General features: G+C 38.4%; 1 protein-coding gene across 2 annotated transcripts in view; it reads left to right on the plus strand.

Moving 5' to 3' along the window:
• Window positions 1-22,129, plus strand: part of LOC148954349 (sodium- and chloride-dependent GABA transporter 1-like) — a 118,883-nt gene that overhangs the window by 35,215 nt on the left and 61,539 nt on the right. The window contains exons 3-4 of one of the 2 annotated variants that reach the window (XM_089087050.1): window positions 15,536-15,664; window positions 19,390-19,498. In XM_089087050.1, coding sequence (XP_088943176.1) covers window positions 15,536-15,664; window positions 19,390-19,498 — 238 coding nt within the window. The remainder of the gene's footprint in view (window positions 1-15,535; window positions 15,665-19,389; window positions 19,499-22,129) is intronic. The other variant, XM_089087051.1, reaches the window with a different exon arrangement.

Below are 22,129 nucleotides of genomic sequence, written 5' to 3' on the forward strand. Positions count from 1 at the left end.
CCCCTTATTAAGATGTTTTCCCTGTGTTTTCTATAATTATACGAACTTTCTTGTGTTCTAATAACTGTACTAATTATTAATAAACAAATACAATAGTTAGGCTCTTATACTTTCGTTACTGACAAGGATCGTTATTTACTTACCATTCATTACTTTGAAGAATTGGATTTTTTTTCCTCTAACCAATTCATATAGAAAAAATGTTTTTGCAAAACTGGAAAGGGGTCACTCAGTCACAAATTAGAACTTATATTTTCTTATTAAGGGTCAAAATCTATTGGCGGACAGGCAGGGGCAACACACATTTTCCCATGGTTTTTCCCTATTCTGCTCTCTTTCCTTTGGTTATCTTATAATTGCTTCATAGTCCAAAATTTCCCGGGGGGCATGCCCCCCCCCCCTGCCGTCACCCATGTAACCATTGTCCCAGTTGTTTTTTCCTTTGTGTCCTTGTTTCATTTTTTGACTAATGGATTCTAATTTTACTTGCTGTTGTTTTTGTTTAATAATCTTTTCTTACTCATTTTAGTGTAATTGACATAAAACATCAATTAAATCTATTCAGGTTCTGATCGTTGTTTTTGGAATAGATTCATTCCTTAAAATGCTCCAAACTATATTCCAAATATATTCTAACTAGTTTGTATGCAATCTTGTTATTTAGTACCCAAGTCTACAACTTAATGTTTATTTGTATTTATGGTACTTGTCTATTATATAAAACACACTCGAAAATTTTGATCGCGAATGATGAAAACATGACACAAGAAACTGGTCAAGCAACTTCTTTATACCAGAGAATCAGCTTTGGCTGGATTGGAAAATAAATTGTAGCTATATTTTATTTAAGTATTTAGTTGGTATTTTGGTTAGATTACGTTGCGTATTTAATTTCTGTTATGCTTTACCAACACCACCCCCCCTCCCCCTTATGTGCAAATATATAGCCCAGGTTTGTTTCCAAACTATTATATTTTCATCATATTTTGTTTGATTTCATTAGTATTAACCAAACTTCACTTCTCGAGTGTGTTTTATATAATAGACAAGTACCGTATTTATTTTTGAGTATTTTGAAATATCAATAGTTTGTCCTTTAAAACTTGAAATTTTTGTCACATTCCCACTTTGCACTATAAGCTAAAATTTATTTTGAGAAAGGGCTAGTAGAGGAGGGGGTACCAGCGCGATCACGCACCCCTGCTGCCACCTACAACTTTTTTAACATCATATATTAACATGAGACCCATGTGGTTTATGGTTTTTTGTCAGTGAGAATTTGAAAAACATGAACTTTCTCACATATATGTATGTTTTCTTGGATGGTTATGTGTGTTGTTCGATTTATTTGATGTTTTTCATGGATGTTTTATGGTTTTTGTCAGTGAGAATTTGAAAAACAGGAACTTTGTCACATTTATGGATGTCAACAGCAATTCATGTCTGTTTTATGTTATTCTCACTGAGAATGTAAAAACAGGAATTTTCTCACATGGAAAAACAGGAACTTTCTCACTTGGAAAACCATAAACCACGTGGTCCTGTCACGAGTAGCACCTGTGAACTTGATCACACAATCAGAGACACACACACAGAGACACTCACACAGAGAGACACACACAAAGACCTACACACAGACACACACACACAGAGACACACACAAAGAGCTACACACACAGAGACACACACAGAGACACACACTCAGAGACACACACTCAGATACACACACACACAGAGACGCACACACACAGAGACACACACAGAGAGACACACACACAGAGACACACACACAGAGACACACGCACAGAGACACACACACAGAGAAAGACACACAGAGACACACACATAGACAGACACAAACAGAGAGACACAGACAGAGAAACACACAGAGAGAAACAAACACACATACACAAACACACACAGACACAAACTGACAGACAAACACAGAGACAAAAAAACACAGACACACAAACTGAGACACACACACAAAGACACACACACACAGAGACAAACACACAAACACACACACACACACAGAAACACACACACACACACACAAAAACACACACACCCACAGAGAGACAGACACACAAACACCCACACACAGAGACACACACACAGAGACACACACACAAACACACACACACACACAGACACACACACAGAGACACAGACACAGAGACACACACACAGAGACACACACACAGAGACACAGACAAAGAGACACATACAAAGAGACACACACACAGAGACACACACACAGAGACAAACACACACAGAGACACACACACAGACACACACACACAGACAGACACAAACAAACACAAATACCCACACACTCAGACACATAAAGACACAGACACAAAGACAAACACACAGACAGACAAACAAACACAGAGAAACACACACAGACAAAAAGACAGAGCCACACACACACAGAGACACACACACGCACAGACACACACACACAGAGAAAACCACAGACACACAAACACACAGAAACACACACACAGTGAGAAACAGAGAGAGACACAAACACAGACACAGACATACAGACAGAAACACCGAGAGACACACACACAGAGACACACACACAGAGAGACACACACAGATACACACACACGGAGACACACACACAAAGAGAGACACACACACAGAGACACAGATACAGAGACACAGACACAGAGACACACACACAGAGACACAGACACAGAGACACACACGCATAGACACACAGAGAGACACAGACACACACACAGAGACACAGACACAGAGACACACACACAGAGACACACACACAGACACACACAGAGACACACACACAGAGACACATACACAGAGATACACACACAGAGACACACACACAGAGACACACACAGAGACACACACAGACACACACACAAAGACACACACACACACACAGAGAGACACACAGAGACACACACACAGAGACACAAAGCCTCACACAAACACAGACACACAATGAAAGATACACAGACACAGAGAGACACACACACAGAGACACACACACAGAGACACACACACAGACACACACACACAGACAGACACACACATATACACACACACACACACACACAGACACACACACACACACACACACACACACAGAGAGACACACACTGAGAGAAACACACACAGAGAAACACAGACGGAGACACACACAGAGAGACACACAGAGAGACACACACACACACACAAACACAGAGAGACACACACACAGACACACACACACACAAACACACACACACACAAACACACATACAGACACACACAGACACACACACACATACACACACACAGAGACACACACACAGACACACACACACACACACAGAGACACTCTGTCCTTGTGTATGTGGGTTTGGGTGTCTCTGTGTGTGTGTCTGTGTTGGTGTGTCTCTGTGTGTGTGTCTCTGTGTGTGTGTCTCTCGGCGTTCTTGTGTTGTTGTGGGTGTGTCAGTGTGTGTCTCTCGGTATGTTTGTCTCTGTGTGTGTGTGTCTGTTTGTGTGTCTCTGTTTGTGTGTCTGTGTGTGGGTGTCTGTCTGAGTGTGTCTGTGTGTTTGTTTCTGTGTGTGTCTGTGTCTGTGTGTGAGTGTGTGTGTGTGTGTCTCTGTGTCTGTGTGTGTGTCTCTGTGTGTATGTCTCTGTGTGTATCTCTCTGTGTGTGTCTCTGTGAGTTTGTCTCTGTGTGTGTCTCTGTGTGTGTGTTTCTCTGTGTCTGTCTCTGTGTGTGTGTCTCTCTGTGTGTGTCTGTGTGTGTGTCTCTGTGTGTGTGTCTGTGTGTGTATGTGTGTCTCTGTGTGTGTGTCTCCGTGTGTGTGTCTCTGTGTCTGTCTCTCTGCGTCTGTGTCTCTGTGTCTGTGTCTCTGTGTGTGTGTCTCTGTGTTTTTCTCTGTGTGTGTCTCTGTGTGGGTTTCTCTTTGTGTGTGTCTCTGTGTGTGTCTGGTATTGTGTGTCTGTGTGTGTGTCGGTGTGTGGGAGTGTCTGTGTGTGTGTCTCTGTGTGTGTGTCTCTCTGTGAGTCAGGCCGAGTGGGAGAGTGTCTTTCTGTGTCTCTGTGTGTGTGTCTCTGTGTGTGTGTCTCTGTGTGTGTGTCTGTGTGTGTGTGTGTTTGTGTGTGTCTCTCTCTGTGTGTGTTTGTCTGTGTCGGTGTGTCTGTTTGTGTGTGTTTGTGTTTTTATGTGAGTTTGTGTCTCTGTGTGTGTGTCTGTTTGTTTGTGTCTCTGTGTGTGTGTCTCTGTGTGTATGTGTCTCTCTGTGTTTATGTGCCTGTGTGTGATTCTGTGTTTGTGTCTCTGTGTGTGTGTCTCTGTGTGTGTGTCTCTGTGTGTTTGTGTCTCTGTGTGTTTGTCTCTGTGTGTTTGTCTCTCTGTGTGTGTGTCTGTATGTGTGTGTCTCTGTGTGTTTGTCTCGGTGTGTTTCTCTCTGTGTGTGTGTATCTGTGTGTGTGTGTGTTTGTGTATGTCTCTGTGTGTGTGTCTCTGTGTGTCTCTATGTGAGTGTCTGTGTGAGTTTGCCTGTGTGTGTGTGTGTATGTATCTGTGTTTCTGTGTTTTTTTGTCTGAGTGTGTGTCTGGCTGTGTGTCCCTCGCAATGTGGGTGTCGGAGAGAGTGGGAGTCTTTCAGTGTCTCAGGGTGTTAGTCTCTGTGTGTGTCTCTCTGTGTGTGTGTCTGACTGTGTTTGTGTGTGTGTGTGTGTGTCTCTGTTTCTTTCACTCTGTTTGTGTGTGTGTGTGTGTCTGTGTGTGTGTCTGTCTCTGTGTGTGTGTCTCTGTGTGTGTGTCTCTGGTTTTTTTTGTGTGGGTTTTTGTCTGTGTGTATGTATCGCTGTGTGTGTGTCTCTGTGTGTGTGTGTCTCTTTATTTGTCTGTGTGTGTGTGTTTATCGGTGTGTCTCTGCGTGTGTGTCTCTGTGTGTGTGTCTCTGTGTGTGTGTCTCTGTGTGTGTGTCTCTGTGTGTGTCTCTGTGTGTGTGTCTGTGTGTGTGTCTCTGTGTCTGTGTCTCTGTGTGTGTGTCTCTGTGTCTGTGTCTCTGTGTGTGTGTATGCGTGTGTGTCTCTGCGTGTGTGTCTCTGTGTCTGTGTCTCTCTGTCTGTGTCTCTGTCTCTGTGTATCTGTGTGTGTCTGTCTGTGTGTGTGTCTGTGTGTGTGTGTCTGTCTGTGTGTGTCTCTCTGTATCAGTGTCTCTGTGTGTGTGTCGGTGTGTCTGTGTCTCTGTGTGTTTGTGTCTGTGTGTGTCTCTCTGTGTTTGTGTGTATGTGTGTGTGTCTGTGTGTGTGTGTCTGTGTGTGTGTGTCTGTCTGTGTTTGTGTGTGTTTGTGTGTGTCTCTGAGTCTGTGTGTGTCTCTGTGTGTGTGTCTCTGTGTGTTTGTCTCTGTGTGTGTGTCTCTGTGTGTGTGTCTCTGGGTGTGTTTGTGTGTGTGTGTGTCTGTGTGTGTGTGTCCGTCTGTGTGTGTTTGTGTGTGTGTGTGTGTCTGTGTGTGTGTGTGTCTGAGTGTGTCTCTATGTGTGTGTGTGTCTCTTTTTTTGTGTCTGTCTGTGTGTGTGTGTCTGTGTGTGTGTGTCTCTGTTTGTTTGTGTGTTTGTGTGTGTGTCTGTGATTTTGTCTCTGTGTGTGTGTCTGTGAGTGGTGGTGTCAGTTTGTTTGTCTCTGTGTGTGTGTGTCTGTGTGTGTTTGTCTCTCTGGTTTTGTGTCTTTGTGGGTGTAAGTTTCTGTCTGTTTGTGTGTGTTTGTTTGTCTGTCTTTGTGTGTGTCTGTGTGTTTGTCTCTCTGTTTGTTTCTTTGTCTGTGTGTGTGTCTATGTGTGTCTCTTTGTGTGTGTGTGTCTCTGTGTGTGTGTCTCTGTGTTTGTGTCTGTTTGTTTTTGTGTGTGTCTGTGGGTCTCTCTGTGTCGCGCGCTGGGGGTTTGTCTGTGTGTGTGTGTCTCTGTGTGTGTTTCCGTGTGGTATTGTCTCTGTTAGATTGTCTCTGTGAGTTTGACGCTGTGTGTGTGTCTCTCTGTGAGGGACTCTGTGTGTGTGTCACTGTGTGTGTGTCTCTTAGAGTTAGTCTCTCTGTGTGTGTGTCTCTGTTTGTTTGTCTCTATTTGTGAGTGTCTCTGTTTTAGTGTCTCTCTGTGTGTGTGTATGTGTGTGGGTCTTTGTTTGTGTCTCGCTGTGTGAGTGTCTGTGTGTGGGTCTGTGTGTGTGTCTCTCTGTGTGAGTGTCTCTGTGTGTGTGTCTCTGTGTTTGTGTCTCTTTGTGTGTGTGTCTGTGTGTGTGTGTCTGTGTGTGTGTGTCTCTCTGTGTGTGTGTCTGTCTCTGTGCGTGTCTCTCTGTGTGTCTCTCTATGTGTGTCTGTGTCTGTGTGTTTGTGTGTCTGTGTGTTTGTGTGTGTCTGTCTATCTGTTTGTCTGTCTGTGTGTTTATCTGTGTGTGTGTCTCTGTCTGTGTGTTTGTCTGTGTGTTTGTCACGTTGTTTGTGTTTCTGTGTGTGTGTCTCTGATTGGTTTTCTTTGTTGGGTGTGTGTGTGTGTTTGTCTCTGTGTGTGTGTATATGTGTGTTTGTATCTATGTGTGTGTGTGTCTGTGTGTGTTTGTGTGTGTGTATGTTTGTGTGTATGTGTGTGTGTCTCTGTGTGTGTCTCTGTGTTTATGTGTGTCTGTGTGTGTTTCTCTGTGTGTGTGTCTCTGTGTGTGTCTGTCTGTGTCTGTGTCTCTGTGTGTGTCTCTGTGTCTTTGTGTGTGTCTCTGTGTGTGTGTCTGTTTGTGTGTGTGTCTGTGAGTGTGTCTCTGTGTGTGTCTGTGTGTGTGTCTGTGTGTTTGTGTCTGTGTGTCTGTGTGTGTATGTCTGTCTCTGTGTGTATGTGTCTGTGTGTGTGTCTGTGTGTGTGTTTCTGTGTGTGTGTCTGTGTGTGTCTGTCTGTGTGTGTCTGTCTGTGTGTGTCTGTCTGTGTCTGTGTCTCTGTGTGTGTCTGTGTGTGTGTGTATGTCTGTGTGTGTGTGTGTCTATGTGTGTGTGTCTGTGTGTGTTTGTGTGTGTGGTGGTGTCTGTGTGTGTGTGTCTGTCTCTGTGTGTGTCTCTGTGTGTGTGTGTCTGTGTGTGTGTCTGTGTGAGTGTGTGTCTGTGTGTGTGTGTGTCTCTGTATGTGTGTCTCTGTGTCTGTGTCTCTGTGTGTGTGTGTCTCTGTTTGTGTGTCTGTGTGTCTGTGTGTATGTGTGTGTTTGTCTCTGTGTTTGTGTGTGTGTGTTTGTGTCTGTTTGTGTGTGTGTGTCTGAGTGTGTGTCTGTGTGTGTGTGTTTCTGTGTGTGTGTTTGTGTCTGAGTGTGTGTGTTTGTGTGTGTCTCTGTGTGTGTGTCTCTGTTTGTGTGTCTCTGTGTGTGTGTCTCTGTTTATGTGTCTCTGTGTGTGTGTCTCTGTGTGTATGTCTCTGTGTGTGTGTGTCTGTGTGTGTGTCTCTGTGTGTGTGTGTGTGTGTGTGTGTCTCTGTGCGTGTGTCTCTGTGTGTGTGTGTGTGTGTGTGTATGTCTGTGTGTGTTTGTGTGTCTTTGGGTTTTTCTCTGTGTTTGTGTCTCTGTTTTTGTTTCTGTCTGTTTGTGTCTGAGTGTTTGTGTATGTGTGTGTGTGTGTGTCTGTGTGTGTCTCTCTGTGTGTGTCTCTGTGTGTGTGCGTCTGGGTGTGTTTGTCTCTCTGCGTGTGTGTCTGTGTGTGTGTGTCTGTGTGTGTCTCTGTGTGTGTGTGTCTCTGTATTTGTGTGTCTGTTTGTGTGTGTGTGTGTGTGTGTGTCTGTGTGTGGGTGTGTGTGTGTTTGTTTCTCTGTGTGTGAGTTTGTCTCTATGTGTGTACGTGTGTCTATGTGTTTGTGTCTCTGTGTGTGTGTCTGTGTGTGTTTGTCTCTGTGTATGTTTCTCTGTCTGTGTGTCTGTGCGTATGTGTCGGTGTGTCTGTGTCTGTGTGTCTTTGTGTCTGTGTGTGTGTCGCTGTGTGTGTGTCGCTGTGTGTGTGTGTCGCTGTGTGTGTGTCACTGTGTGTGTGTCAGTGTGTGATTGTCTCTGTGTGATTGTCTCTCTGTGAGAGACTCTGTGTGTGTGTCTGCCGGTGTGTGTCTGTCTGTGTGTCTCTGTGTATTTGTCTCTGTGTATGTGTCTCTTTGGGTGAAACAGTTTGAGGAATTTTAGGCGATGATTTTAGAAAACAAAAGCAGAACTTTTAAAATCACAACAACTGAAGGTCAGTAAATAATTCCTTTGGGGGGCCGGGGGTTGGCCTTTGGGGGTCGGGGTGGGACTTTGGGGGCGCCGGTGACCCTTTGGGAGCCCGGGGGGCCTTTGAGGACCGGGGGCGTCCTTGGGGGTGGGGGTAGGAGGATTGGAACCCTTGGGGGTTGGGGTAGGAGGATTGGAACCCTTTGGGGTTGGGTTAGAGGACCTCACAACACTGTTCAAATGAAACTTGTGTATTATAACGACCACAGAGTTTCACCATTAAATTTTCTTCCAAAATCTCTTCAAAAATCTTCTTTAAAAATGTCTATCTGTTTCGCCGAAATAGTTCCATAACCTGTCTAAAACGGTTTCGCCCAAATAATCCCTAAACACAAATTCAGCGTGTTCCTTTGTTATTGGCATCTCTGCGCTAACGCATTTCAAATTAATAAGAAACCTTTTCGCGCGCTAAAACAATTCATCGCTAAGATGTTTCTTGCCTAATTGTTTCCATGGCCTTTGGTTATTAATATCCTTTGGAGTTTGACCAGTAGAACTGTTCCCGAGGCAAAGACATTAATGATTTGGATCTATTCCTGGAGAAATGTTTCTAGGCGAAAATTTTTAAAGTCTGACAGATGATGTCATTGATTGACTGATCTGTCAAGAAAGGGGAAATTAATTTGTTGTTTCTAAGGGGAATTATTGATTCACGATAGGTGAATTGAGGTCAACAGCACAGGTGTTCCAAGGTCGATGTTGTTGTTGTTGTAAGTGCACGCTCTCAGCGAACTTTATGTAAATCAAGTTCACAGGTGCTACTCATGACAGGACCACGTGGTTTATGGTTTTCCAAGTGAGAAAATTCATGTTTTTCCATGTGAGATAATTATTGTTTTTTCATTCTCAGTGAGAAAACCATATAAAATACATGAATTGCTTTTGACATAAATAATTATTAAATTATTTATATTTTTGAAATTCTCACGGACCAAAACCATTAAATATCCATGAAAAACATCAAATAACTCAAACAACACACATAATCATCCAAGAAATCATCCATAAATGCGTCAAAATTCCTGTTTTTTCAAATTATTACTGAAAAAACCATAAACCACGTGGGTCTCGTGTCAATATTTGGTGTTAAAAAAAGTTATAGGTGGCAGCAGGGGTGCGTGATTGCGCTGGTACCCCCTCCTCTACTAGGGCTATCTCAAGTTCTAAGAGAACTGAAAGGTAAGCCATAGAAAAACAGAGAGTTTACTTGTAAGAAAGTCCTTAGTCAAATACTTATTTTTACTGGCTTAAAATTTCATACAAAAGAACCAATCAGGTTCTACATTCCTTTTACTGCCTTAAATAGTTGATATGGCAACAGCAGGTAATAAATACGCAGTTATTTGGCTTCCCTTTCTGACTTATGCTTAAAGTAATATGATTGGCTTGCAAGAATATGAGAAAGAAATATACCAATAGAGCTATAGCGCACTTATTAACATGGAAATATAGGACAGTAATACCTCGATTTCTCTTAGCTTAAACGAGAAAAAAACTTGGTCAAAATTGGTGTTGAAATAGGCTTTTAAAACAAGTTGCCCCTCAAAGAAACAGAGACTTTATGTAAAAAGAAATAGGTAAAAATTTGATAATTTAGGTAAAAATGTTAACTATTTTTTTTGTTATTTACAGTTTTAGTGTTTCCTATTAAAAAAAAGTCAGTCACATTTTTCAAGGTGGAGTTATTTTTCTTTCAAGAAATTTAGTTTTGAATTTCTTGGGAATCAGTAACATCCTGAAGTATAGGGTTCAAAAGTTTGTATGGAGGATTCAATGTTCTTGCTTAGAAATTTGTGTAGCTTCAAACTTGCTACAAAAAAAGTAGAAACTGATGAAACAATTATTATTTTTATTCTCACTTGAATTGTCTTATATTTACATTTTTGCTTAAATAATAATAATAATATATCTGATATTACTATATTTTAATTACTAATATTGACTAAAAAATTCTTCTTGACGGCTTGTTTTCAGAAGTGCTTTTGCGTATCTTAGCCGTTATCCAGTTGCGTGTTTTTTCTTAGAAATTTGCTATGAAATTTCTCAGTGGAACAAATTATGTCAGCTGAATAGTAATGTGAGCTGAAAGTATTAAGTTGAAATGGAGCATAGATTTGTGAGAAAAGCACTTGAAGTAGAAAAATAAAGGTTAAAATGTCTTAATAAGCAGAAATAATAGACCAAATTTAGCAACTGTTATGTTGTTTTGATTTGACAAAAGTGCTTCCACTTCTTCTGAGCTCAGGCATGTATGCAATATTTTTCTCAAGGATCAAGTATTAATGAAAATTATTTGTTACTTTCAATAAAAATTTCCCAAGAGTTCTGGAACGCTTTGGGTTTCAGGGGAGCTGGGTTCCAATCTCCCTGCCCTCTCCAAATGTATGTCCCTGTTTGAGGTCAACAAGGATACAAAGGTATACCAAGAACTGGGAAAACGAAAGGAGCCCTACTTTCTCAGTCAAAACCTCACAGAACCGATAATGGGACTCATCCATACCCCAAAATTTTCTAAAATAAAGCCTAAATGGAAAACGGCTCTTATTGAAGGGTAAAAAAGTTGGCATAGCATATTATGGTTTGATACTCGGAAGCAACCTCTCGAAACTTGTTTTGCGGTGGCCATACAGGTATGGGCGTATCTATGGGGGGTGGGGGTGGGAGGTTTGAACCCCAGTCTCCCCGAAATTTCTGTCCGACTCGTAAAAACGTAACAAAATCCAAATAAAAACATTTTAATGAGTTTTTTATAGTTTTTTGCGCCCAACCCCCGCCGAAAAAATCCTGGCTACGGCCATAAATGCAGGCAAGACTTATTTTGTTTATCTACCAATTTTGTGAATTAGGCTATATTTCATAGCTACGGGACCTACTAGATCGATTGGAGAAGCTAAAAAAAAACAAAAAAAAAACAGGTGACATCTTTTCAGTTTTTCTTAATATAAAAATCACTGATAAGCATCGTTTCTTCTTTTACGAGAGAACCTTTTAGAGTTCGATTTGGCCTTCTTTGGGCTTCATGATGTTTGGCCATTCCCGATGATAAGGGCTTAGTTTTGACCCTAATACAAATACCCTCTTTTATGCAATGAAATGAAAAAAAGAAGTTTTTTTTAACTGAAAGTAAGGAGTGATATTAAAACTTAAAACGAACAGGAATTATTCCGTATATGAAAGGGGCTGTCCCATCTTCAACGCCCCACTCTTTACGCTAAAGTTTGAATCTTTCTCACAACTCTACTTTATAAAACAATAAAAAAATTTCTCCTTACTTTCAATTAAAAAAACTTGTTCTTTTAATTAATTTCTGGACATTTTTGAATTAATGCAGGTTTTGAATTTGGCTCACCGTACATGAATAATTAAAACAAAATTTGCATGTTAATTTTACTTTTTTTTAACTAATAATAAACTTATAATAACCTAAGTTTGATTTTTGTTCCAGTTGGTTAGAATGACTACTAAATCACGAAGGCTGTTTAATTAGAATAGTAAACTCTTTTAAAAGTTAAATAAAAACTTTAGCGTAAGAGCGAGCTATTGAGGAGATGCAACCCATCTCATATACATAATATTTTCTGTTTGTTTTAAGTTTTAATGTTGCTTCTAGTTGAAAAAAACTTAATTTTATTTAAGCGCTTTTTAAGTGTTTTTTAGATAATTTCGGGAATTACAGCTTCTCTTCCATGGAAAATTCCCTTCCCCCGTGAGAAATTTCTCCATAGAAAGATTCTCCCACGTAACTTAAATTAGCATATGTGCGTAACTAATTTTATAAGGCATAACAACAAAACGGCCAAAGAGGTCTAAACTATTTTTATCCAAAAGATAGTCACCAGTTGAGCAATTCTCAAATGACTAAAATGAATGAAAGAACGGATCTTCAAAAGATATACGTAATAATTTATGTTCGATAAGTTTCAATATTATTCCTTACTTTCAGTAAAAAAAACAAACTTGTTTAATTTTTTATCATTTAGTGACAACCACAAGCCGAAGACATACAATATCTTTGGTTTATTATCACGTAAAAATTATAGTTATGAAGCAACCTAAGGTAAAATTAAATGCTAAGATTGGCTGGAGAATAACACAAACAAATTATTGCTTATATCGGCAATTATTTAATAAAATTTGAACTTAGCGTAAAGAGCGAGGTATTGAAGAGGGGGTGAACTTTCGTAATATGAGTGGGTTCGCCCCCCTCGTCAATACCTCGCTCTTTACGCTAAAGTTCAAACTTTGTTCCAATTCTTTGGGAATGACCCCTGAATCACAAAGGCCGTCTAATTAGAATAAATAGCTCTTTTGAAATTACTAAAAATACTTTAGCGTAAAGAGCGAGGTATTGAATAGGGGGTGAACCCCCTCATATACGTAATAATTACTGTTCGTTTTGAGTTTTAATGTTGCTCCTTACTTTCAGTTGAAAAAACTTTTTTATTTTTATTTAATTTCTTACTGTTTTTTAAATAATGATGGGAAATCCACCGCCCCCTTCATGGAAATTCTCTTCTCCCAGTTAAAATTACTCCATGGAAACATTATCCAACGTAACACAATCCCCCCGACCCCCCCCCCACCAGAAAAAAACCTTTAAAACATCTGTATACCTACCGATAACCAATACTAGGCCTATATGTAAACAATGGGCAAAGTTCATAACTTGCAGCCCTTCCCCCGGGGACTGTGGGGGATTAAGCCGTCCTCAAAGACATACTTATTAAATGTTTCGACTATGCTGAACAAAATGGGTATCTCAAAATGTTGATCCGGTAACTTTGGGGACAATGAGCGTGAGTGGGGGCCTATATGCACTCCAATTTTTTTGGTCACTCAAAAAGGGCACTAGAACTTTTAATTTTCGTTCGAATGAGCCCTCTCGCAAATTTCTAGGACCACTGGGTCAATAAGATCACCCCTAGGAAAAAAAACGCATCCATGATCCGTCTTCTGGCTAAAAATATAAATTTCCCCATTTGTGCGTATAGGAGCTTGAATCCTCTACAGTAGGGTTCTCTGATATACTGAATCTGATGCTGTGATTTTCATTAAGATTCTATGACTTTTAGGGGGTGTTTTGCCCCTTTTTTCGAAAATAAGAAAAATTTTCTCAGGCTCGTAACTTTTGATGGGTAGGACTACACTTGATGAAACTTATATATTTAAAATCAGCATAAAAATTCAATTCTTTTGATGTATCTATTGGTTTCAAAATTCCGTTTCTTAGAGTTTCGGTTACTATAGAGCCGCGTCACTCCTTACTTACAGTTCGTTACTACGAACTGTTTGATGTTATGATACCTCAAGAAGTTTATGATGCCTCTTTACATCAATCTTTCAAGTTGACCTGGGAGGTTTCAGAATAGCAATTCATCAATGTTTCTCTTGTGCAAGTGGTGTAATTTCATGAAAATCTTGGGTGGGGGGGGGGGCAAAGTTGGAGCCAATTTTCCCAAGTCAATGAAAATGATAGTCAAGAATGAAAAACCAGCCATATAATACAACAAAGGCATAATAAACAAAACGGATCTGTTCCTCTGGATGCTTCAAAAATGTAGGCCTATTTTAGTTTTGACAAGATTTTTGAAGACACTAAATTTCAGCTGGGGGGGGGCAAGCTGGCGTGGTAGTTGTTCCCCCTGCCCTGTAGTAAATAACACCCCTGTCTTGCAGTACTGTAGATCTTTAAATATGCTATTCCTTCTAAAATGAATTATTTTCCTATTGAGATACTGATTGGAATTAAGCCAGCCCTGTTGCAATTTGATGCTAGCTTCAACCTTGCGATAAGCCCCAGTAGGCCACTAATCATGCGTGGAAAGTCATTTGAAATACACCAGAGTTCCCACAGCAGGAATTACTATGAAGTTATGCTATTTTATACATAAATTATCTATAATATAATTATAATAGCAACAACCGCAATTTCCTGCAAATTCTCAAAAAATGAATATAGCAAAGATACACTGAGAATTGCGTTACCGTGCCCCTTGTGCGTTGATGATAATAACGATAAAGATTTTGTAGATAATAATTGATTTGTTTTTATTTGGTCTTCCCAAGAGTTGATGACTCTGAATTGTGTTTCGATGTTTGCTATAAGATTTTTTTTCTGTTTTTTGTTCAGTTCATTCAGTTTTAGGGTTTGAAGTCATGCGCTGCTCCCCTGCCTAGCTTTTGATTTTGGGGGATTTTTAGGTGGAAAATTAGATTTTTTTTCTCTATTTCTTTTATTTTTGTTTCTCTGTTTTTTTTTTCTGGCTATAGAGCTTTGCGGGGAGACTATGTTGAAGTGTTTTTTTGTTGTCAATTTATTTGTCAATAAATAAACTCTGAACTTGGAAGTTTACATTTTTCATGTCATAGATCTGTCACTAGAATATCTATTGACATGTACTCAAATCGAACAATTAGAGACATATGTAAACAAAACGATGATTGCCGAGAAGTAACTTAAATGTTATTTTTATTTTTACAAAGAACAGTCAAGAGCAATATATTACGCAAGTTTTGTTATTTGCTATGGCTCGCTGGCTTTCAATGCATATACATGCATCTATCCAAACAATTGCTAGGGCATATTTCTTATAAAACAACAAATTTTTATTCCCCTCAAAACCTATTCGAAGTTAACCTGTTTGAATCTTATCACTTGTAGACTATTTTTTCTGACTTGTACATTCATGAAGTTTTCTCTTTTCTTACTTTTTTTTTGTAATGAATTAGCTTCTTTTTCATTCTTTCTGATAAAAAAAATAGTTTTTTCTTCAGAGGTAGCAATGAAGTGAAACTTTAGGACTAGTCAGCGGTCCCCCTTTCGTTTTCAAATAAATCCTTAGATATCCCTACGACACTGGTAGAACCAGAGGGGTGAAGGGTGAATGAAGTTTACATCTGAAATTATTGCCTCATTAATACAACCAATTTGTGCGTTTCGCGTTTTCTAGCTTTTTTTTATTATGAAAAGAAAATCTATTTAACAAAAAAAAAAATCAATTTTTCTTGCCGAAATTTCCTTCCAATTTCACTAAAAATTAGCATAGGCCTGTTATCAAAGCAGTATTGTCAAAATTAAATTCTAACACGAAGTATTCTTCCACAAAATGTTTTCCTTTCTAAATAACAATAACACTTGTAGCATGCTATTGGTACGTTTTTCTTTCACATTTTTAATATGACAAAAAGAAAAATCTACCTCGTTTTAAGACAGACCCCTTAACCTTATCTAAATAATTTCCTTTCATCCCCTCTAATTGCTTTTTTTATAGGTGTCGGATTTGGCTCCACACTGATGGTGTCATACATAAATATCTATTACTGTGTCATTGTGGCTTGGACATTGTGGTATTTTATTCAATCTTTCGTTGCAATACCCGACCTACCCTGGGACACTTGTAGTAAGTGTAATCCGTATTCACTATAATCTTATTACAAGCCAGATATATCCAAACATTTGGACAGATTCATCCCTTCGTCAATTGTAAAAATTTAGGCAGTGTTTCTACTTCTTCGTCTTAGAAAATCCAAGAAACCAAATTGGAATGCAGTATTTTCTAGCAGAACCGGTATTTTAAAGAATTTAGTACTTTAGTTAATATTCCATATAATGCACATTGATCTATAATTGGACAGAAAAACTGTAAATTTGCTGCAAAAGAATTGAAGACCCAGTATTGGCTCTTATTTTTTTCATCCAGATATGTCAAAAGAGTTTGGCTTACAAATGACAAAAAAAAAAAAAAAAAAAAAAAAAAAAAAAAAAAAAAAAATCTGTTTAGTATTATCAAAAATACCTACTCTACCGTCACTTCTTTATCTAGATCCATTATAGGATTAAATTAAAAAAACAAGCTTTTATACAGGTTTAAATAAAAAAAAACAGACTTTTTGGGATAGATATTTTCCCTGATTTCTGGAAAAAAACTTCAAAATTTTTCGAATATGATTCTATGAAGAAGTAGAAAGTCGGTCGGACCCTGTTAAAGAATAAAAATTGGCATTAAACACCTGGGTGTATTTGAAAACCAGAAAATCCGCTCAAACAGTTCGTGGTAACCACAGTTTATATAATTATCCAGTAAGTTTACCGCAGATGATTTCTGGCTCTTCATTCTCGGTGCGAACAAAAAGGTCCTCCCACTTATTTTTGCACTTATTGTCCCCTTATTGGTTGAGCCGGTCAAGTGGTTTTGTCAGTATTTGTTCTGTAGGTGATTATTCTTTGTCTACCCGTGAAAAGATCTAATGCCGCTTATGTTTATAGGTTCTCTGGAGCACTCGCACCTCGGTCCGGGTTTTTATATTGGGTGAGATAGGGAAAGATCATACTGCTAATCATATAAACTGTGGTGGTAACGAACTGTAAGTAAGGAGCGACCCGGCTCAATGGTAACCGAAACTCTAGAAAACGGAATTTTGATACCAATTGATACATCAAAAGAATCAGATTTTAAATATATAAGTTTCATAAACTTTAGTCCTACCTATCAAAAGTTACGCGCCTGAGAAAATTTGGCTGATTTTCGAAAAAAGGGGGAAAGACCCCCTAAAAGTTATAGAACCTTAATCAAAATCACACCACCATATTCAGCGTATAAGAGAACCCTACTGTAGAAGTTTCAAGCACCTATCTACAAAAATGTGAAATTTTGCATTTTTTGCCAGAAGAAAGATCACGGATACGTGTTTATTTGTTTTTTTTTGTTTTTTTCCCCAGGGGTGATCTTATTGACCCAGTGGGCCTAGAATATCGTAGGAGGTCCTTGAAACTACTGTAGAGGTTTCAAGCTCCTATCTACAAAAATGTGAAATTTTGCATTTTTTGCCAGAAGAAAGATCACGGATCTCTCGGACAAAGATCACGCGTGTTTATTTGTTGTTTTTCCAGGGGTAATCGTATTAACCCAGTGGTCCTAGAATATCGTAGGAGGACTCATTGGAAATGAAATGAAAAGTTTTAGTACCCTTTTAAAGTGACCAAAAATGGAGGGCAACTAGAACCCCTCCCACGCTCATTTTTTCCCCAAAGTTACCCAATTAAAATTTTGAGATAGCCATTTTGTTCAGTATAGTCGAAAATATAATAAATATGTTTTTAGGATGACTTAATCCCCCACAGTTCCCAGGGGAAGGGCTGCAAGTTTTGAACTTTGCCCATTGCTTAAATTTTGTATTGGTTTTTGGGAAGTATACAGACATTTTCAGGAAGGATTTTTTTCTGGTGGGGGGGGGGGCGGGAGGAGGGGTTACTCTGGGGAATCTTTCCGTGGAGGATGTTTCTTTGAGGTAAGGGACATTTCTATGAATTGGACGCCGGATTTCCAATAATTATTTAAAAAACGATCAGAAATTAAATTAAAAAAAAACTAGTTTTTTCAACTGAAAGTAAGAAGCAACATTTGAACTTAAAACGAACAGAAATTATTACGTATATGAGGGGGTTCGCCCCCTAGTCAATACCTCGCTCTTTACGCTACAGTTTTTTTAGTGCTTTCAAAAGAGCTATCTATTCTAATTAAACGGCCTTTATGATTCAGGGGTTTGTGAATTAAAAAAAATTTTAACTTTTAACGTAAAGAGCGTGGTATTGACTAAGGGGAGAACCCCCTCATATACGTAATAACATATACATAATAAAAAAAAACAATAAAAAAAACAAGCGATATGGCTCAATAGTAATCGAAATTTTTAAAAACGGAATTTTGATGTCAATAAATGTATCAAAAAATGGGCTTATAATGCTGATTCTAAATATATAAATTTTATTAAGTTTAGTATTACTCATCAAAGGCTACGAGCCTGAGAAAATTTACCTGATTTTTTAATCCCCTACAAGTGATTTTTAATGAAAATCACACCGTCAGATTCAGCGTATCAGAAAACCCTATTACATAGGTTTCAAGCTCATATCTGCAAAAATCTGCAACTTTGTATTTTTTGCCAGAAGAAAAATATACGAATATAGAAGTTTGTTACGTAAGTGAATTTGTAAATTACGTCAGAACCAAATTTGGAGACAGCCATTTAGCAAAAGAAAAGTAAAATTTTTATGCAAATTTTGTTTACTTATTCAATGACGGTGAGCCAAAATAAAAGCTGTATTAACTAAAAAACGATCAGAAATTAAATAAAAAAAACAAGTTTTTTAAACTGAAAGTAAGGAGCGACATTAAAACTTAAAACTAACAGAAATTATCCCGTATCTGAACGGGGCTGTCCCCTCCTCAACGCCTCGCTCTTTATTCTAAAGTTTGACTTTCTTACAACTCTATTTTTTTTAAATAATAAAAACTTTAGCATAAACAGCGATGCGTTGAGAAGGGGACAGCCCCTTTCATATACGGAATAATTTCTGTTCGTTTTAAGTTTTAATGTCGCTCCTTACTTTCAGTTTAAAAAACTTGTTTTTTTTATTTAATCAAAATCAAGATCAAAAGAAAACCATCTTGATTAATCATTGCCGGTCCATACGTACTTCGTCTGTTCGTCCACACGTACTTCAATACGTCCATATTTTGTCCGTCCATACGTACTTCGTCCGTTTGAGTCTAGTTTCTGCAGGTCTTGGACTATTTGAAAAGAAAAAGACCATTAAAGGTCAAGGTTGTTAACTAAGATCAAAGAATGGAGGTTGATATTTCTGGACAATATAATGGATAATGGACGAAAAAGAAAGGCTCAAATAATTGAAAATAAAGAATCGACAACAAAGAATGGATTTTTTGAATAATACCTCCAATTACATTAAAATATCCTGATTAGCTAAATCTACCATTACAAACAGATTAATATGTTGCATTAATGAGTTTATTAAGTAGTTATTTCAATTAATTATATCAATTACTTATATTAACTTATATGAAATGCTAGTTATGTTTATATTACTAGCTGATAGTACTAGATGATAGTTATGAGCATTTCTAACAATGAAGGTTCTGAACAACAGTACCTACAGATTATCTTAATATGTTCGAAGGATTAATTTAGAAGTTATTTACAAATTGGCTATAACAATAAGCTTCAGAATCATCAATATAACAATATTTTCCTACAGGATATGTACATTTACAATAATATGAAATAAAAGACTGCTTGAACTATTTTAATGCATAAATTATTTTAGGTGGATGGTGGAATGAAAAATCGACCTGTTACTTGACAACATTAGACGAGCCTCAAGTATCTAACGAAACCCATTTTTTTAATGTTTCTTCAGTTGAACAGTTCTGGGAGTGAGTATAAAATTCAAAATTATTCCTGTTAGGCCTATGTATTATGTAACTAATTAATATGAAAACTCCTTTTACAGCGTTTTTGTTAGATGGTTTATTATGTTGGTCAGGATTTTTTTTGCCCTTCACCGGCTATATTGGATTTCCCAGCCAAATTTTTCCCGCCCCTTTTGTTTTAAGATAGCTGATAATCTACAAAAATGCGCTTTACCTTGCTTCTAACTAAATTTACAGTGTATTCCCTGCCAAAATTGAGCCAATAAGGACCACATGAGGTAATTAAGATTGAATCTCTACAATTATTCCCTTTACCCCTCCCCTCTTGTAATTTACCACGCATCTCCTGTCAGAATCGACGTGTAAAAGTAAATTATTGCAATTATCACACAACTGATTACTTTCAGTTGGGAACTATCAAGCAGGGGCATTTCGTCGGTGTCACTCCACTGAAAGTTATATCTGACGTTTTCATATTTCTAAGATGATTACATGATAGGCAAAGCCGCATTCATATGCGTATCTAGTTACACTTATATGTCTAGACACGTGTCTCTCCTGACATCAGTATCAATATGGTTCTCGTTCACATGTAAAAATTCGGTTCTTAGCTGCAACAAATTGCAGCTAAGCATCCAATTCAAGAGTCTGGAACTCTATTCAAATCCCACCAATTAGGAATCTTTTTTGTACTATAGTTATCATCTATGCTTAAGAGTGGCGTTCATATGCTGAACTGCAATGCTTAAGCAAGTGCATGTTCAGATCTGCGAAATCTCTAGGCATCACAAAGATACAAGACATTTCTAGGCATGGAAGTCCTGCTGGACTTGCATATGAACACTGCTCAAGCTAACCGTTTGCTAAGCTTACAAAAGGAGCATCAGTTAAGCATCGTACGTTCAATGATTGGTTTTACTAATCTGCATTTCCCTGTTAATACTCACTTTGGGGATAGCTTAGCGAGCCATTTCTGCCAATTTTCTCGGAAGTATGATAGTATCAGATACACCTTTAGGCATGATAATGATGACTGAAAAAACATGACTTTTTTCTTTCAATTTTTTCACTTTCTTTTTGTTTGGAATTTTGTTTTTAAAACCAGCAATAAAAAAATGAAGTAAACTTGACCCAAAATCAAGGGCATAATTTCTTTTTGCTAAAGCTGCGACAGGAAACCAGTCTTAAATGAAATCTTAATGGTATCTTATGATCAAATAAAAATTTCAATATCCATTTTATTTAGCCTTTCAGTAATTGAGGTGCAGTTTACAAGTCTGATTTATTGGAGGAGTTTTGATTCATGGAGGATATTCACTCATAATGGAGTTATAATTAAAAAAAATGGGTATATTCTATCAGAAAATCTCACTCAGATGTAATTACAGCACTTCTGGGTGATTAATCGTAGCTACATGCAAGACGTCGTCTGTGTGTGAACCCATAGTAAAGCAAATACTACTACTAACAACTCATCGCAGCACCAAGCCACCTGAGGCCAAAACAGCTACGCACACTCCTCCTCCATCCCAATCTATTCAAAGCCTCCCTAATTATACCCTCTTAGGAATTTCCCATTTCCTTTAAATCTTTCTTTATGACATCCTCCCACCCCAACCGCGGACCATCTGCTTTCCCTTCAGCCCTAGACGGTTGGCCAACAAGGACGATCTTTGGCAATGTGTGATCCTTCATCAGCAGAGCGTACCCTAGACACCTCATTAGTTCCCCCATTATAGCCCTAGAAAGCGGAATCGAACCACACTTTTTGTTCAGCCTACTGTTTGAAATATGGTCAGTCAGCCGAGTACCCAGTACAATCCGCAAGAGATTTCTCTGAAAAACATTTAGCAAATCTTCATCCGCTTTTCGGAGCGCCCATGCTAATCTTGGTTTCTAATGTTGGATTCTAATGCATTCTAATCTTGGTTCGCAGACTTACCTTCCAAACTTTTTTTGAACTGTGAAAAAACACCCTGAAGCTTGGCCATTCTACTTTTAACATCTTCACTGCTCCCACCGTCTTTACTAATAATACTACCAAGGCAAGTGAAGCTGTCCACCTGATCAATATTTTCGTTACCCAACGTCACACCTTTTCATCTTCACTTATTCCTAGCCTTAGTGACTTAGTCTTCTTAACATTTATTTCAAACCTATTCTAGCACCTTGAACTCGCAGAACCTCTAAAAGTTATTCATTTTGCTCACACTTTCATCTAGGATGCTTGAATCATCAGCATAATCCAAGTCCAGGAGAGTTTTTATTCCCCATTTGATTCCGTGGTCTCCCATTGCCTTTCCTCTGCTCCTTAAGACAAAATCCATCAAAATGTTCCATATAAAGGGGGATAGAATACAACCCTGCTTAACTCCTGATTTAATATGAGACCAGCTGCTTGTCTCATTTCCTTCGTTAACCACAGCAGTGTTATTCTCGTACATAGCACTAATCACTTTAATGTATTTGTCTGGTATACCACGCAAGGATAAGACCTTTGCTGAACCTCTTCTATCAACAGAATCAAACGCTTGCTCATAATCTATAAAACTAGGGACCAAAGGTGTTTGATAACTCATTCACCTCAATTATTAACCTAAGAGTAAAAATTTAGTCAACACATGCTCCACCTTT

This window comes from Artemia sp. Qi Xiang Cuo, chromosome 3 (assembly GCF_049724085.1).
Source record: "Artemia sp. Qi Xiang Cuo chromosome 3, ASM4972408v1, whole genome shotgun sequence".
Taxonomy (NCBI): domain Eukaryota; kingdom Metazoa; phylum Arthropoda; class Branchiopoda; order Anostraca; family Artemiidae; genus Artemia; species Artemia sp. Qi Xiang Cuo.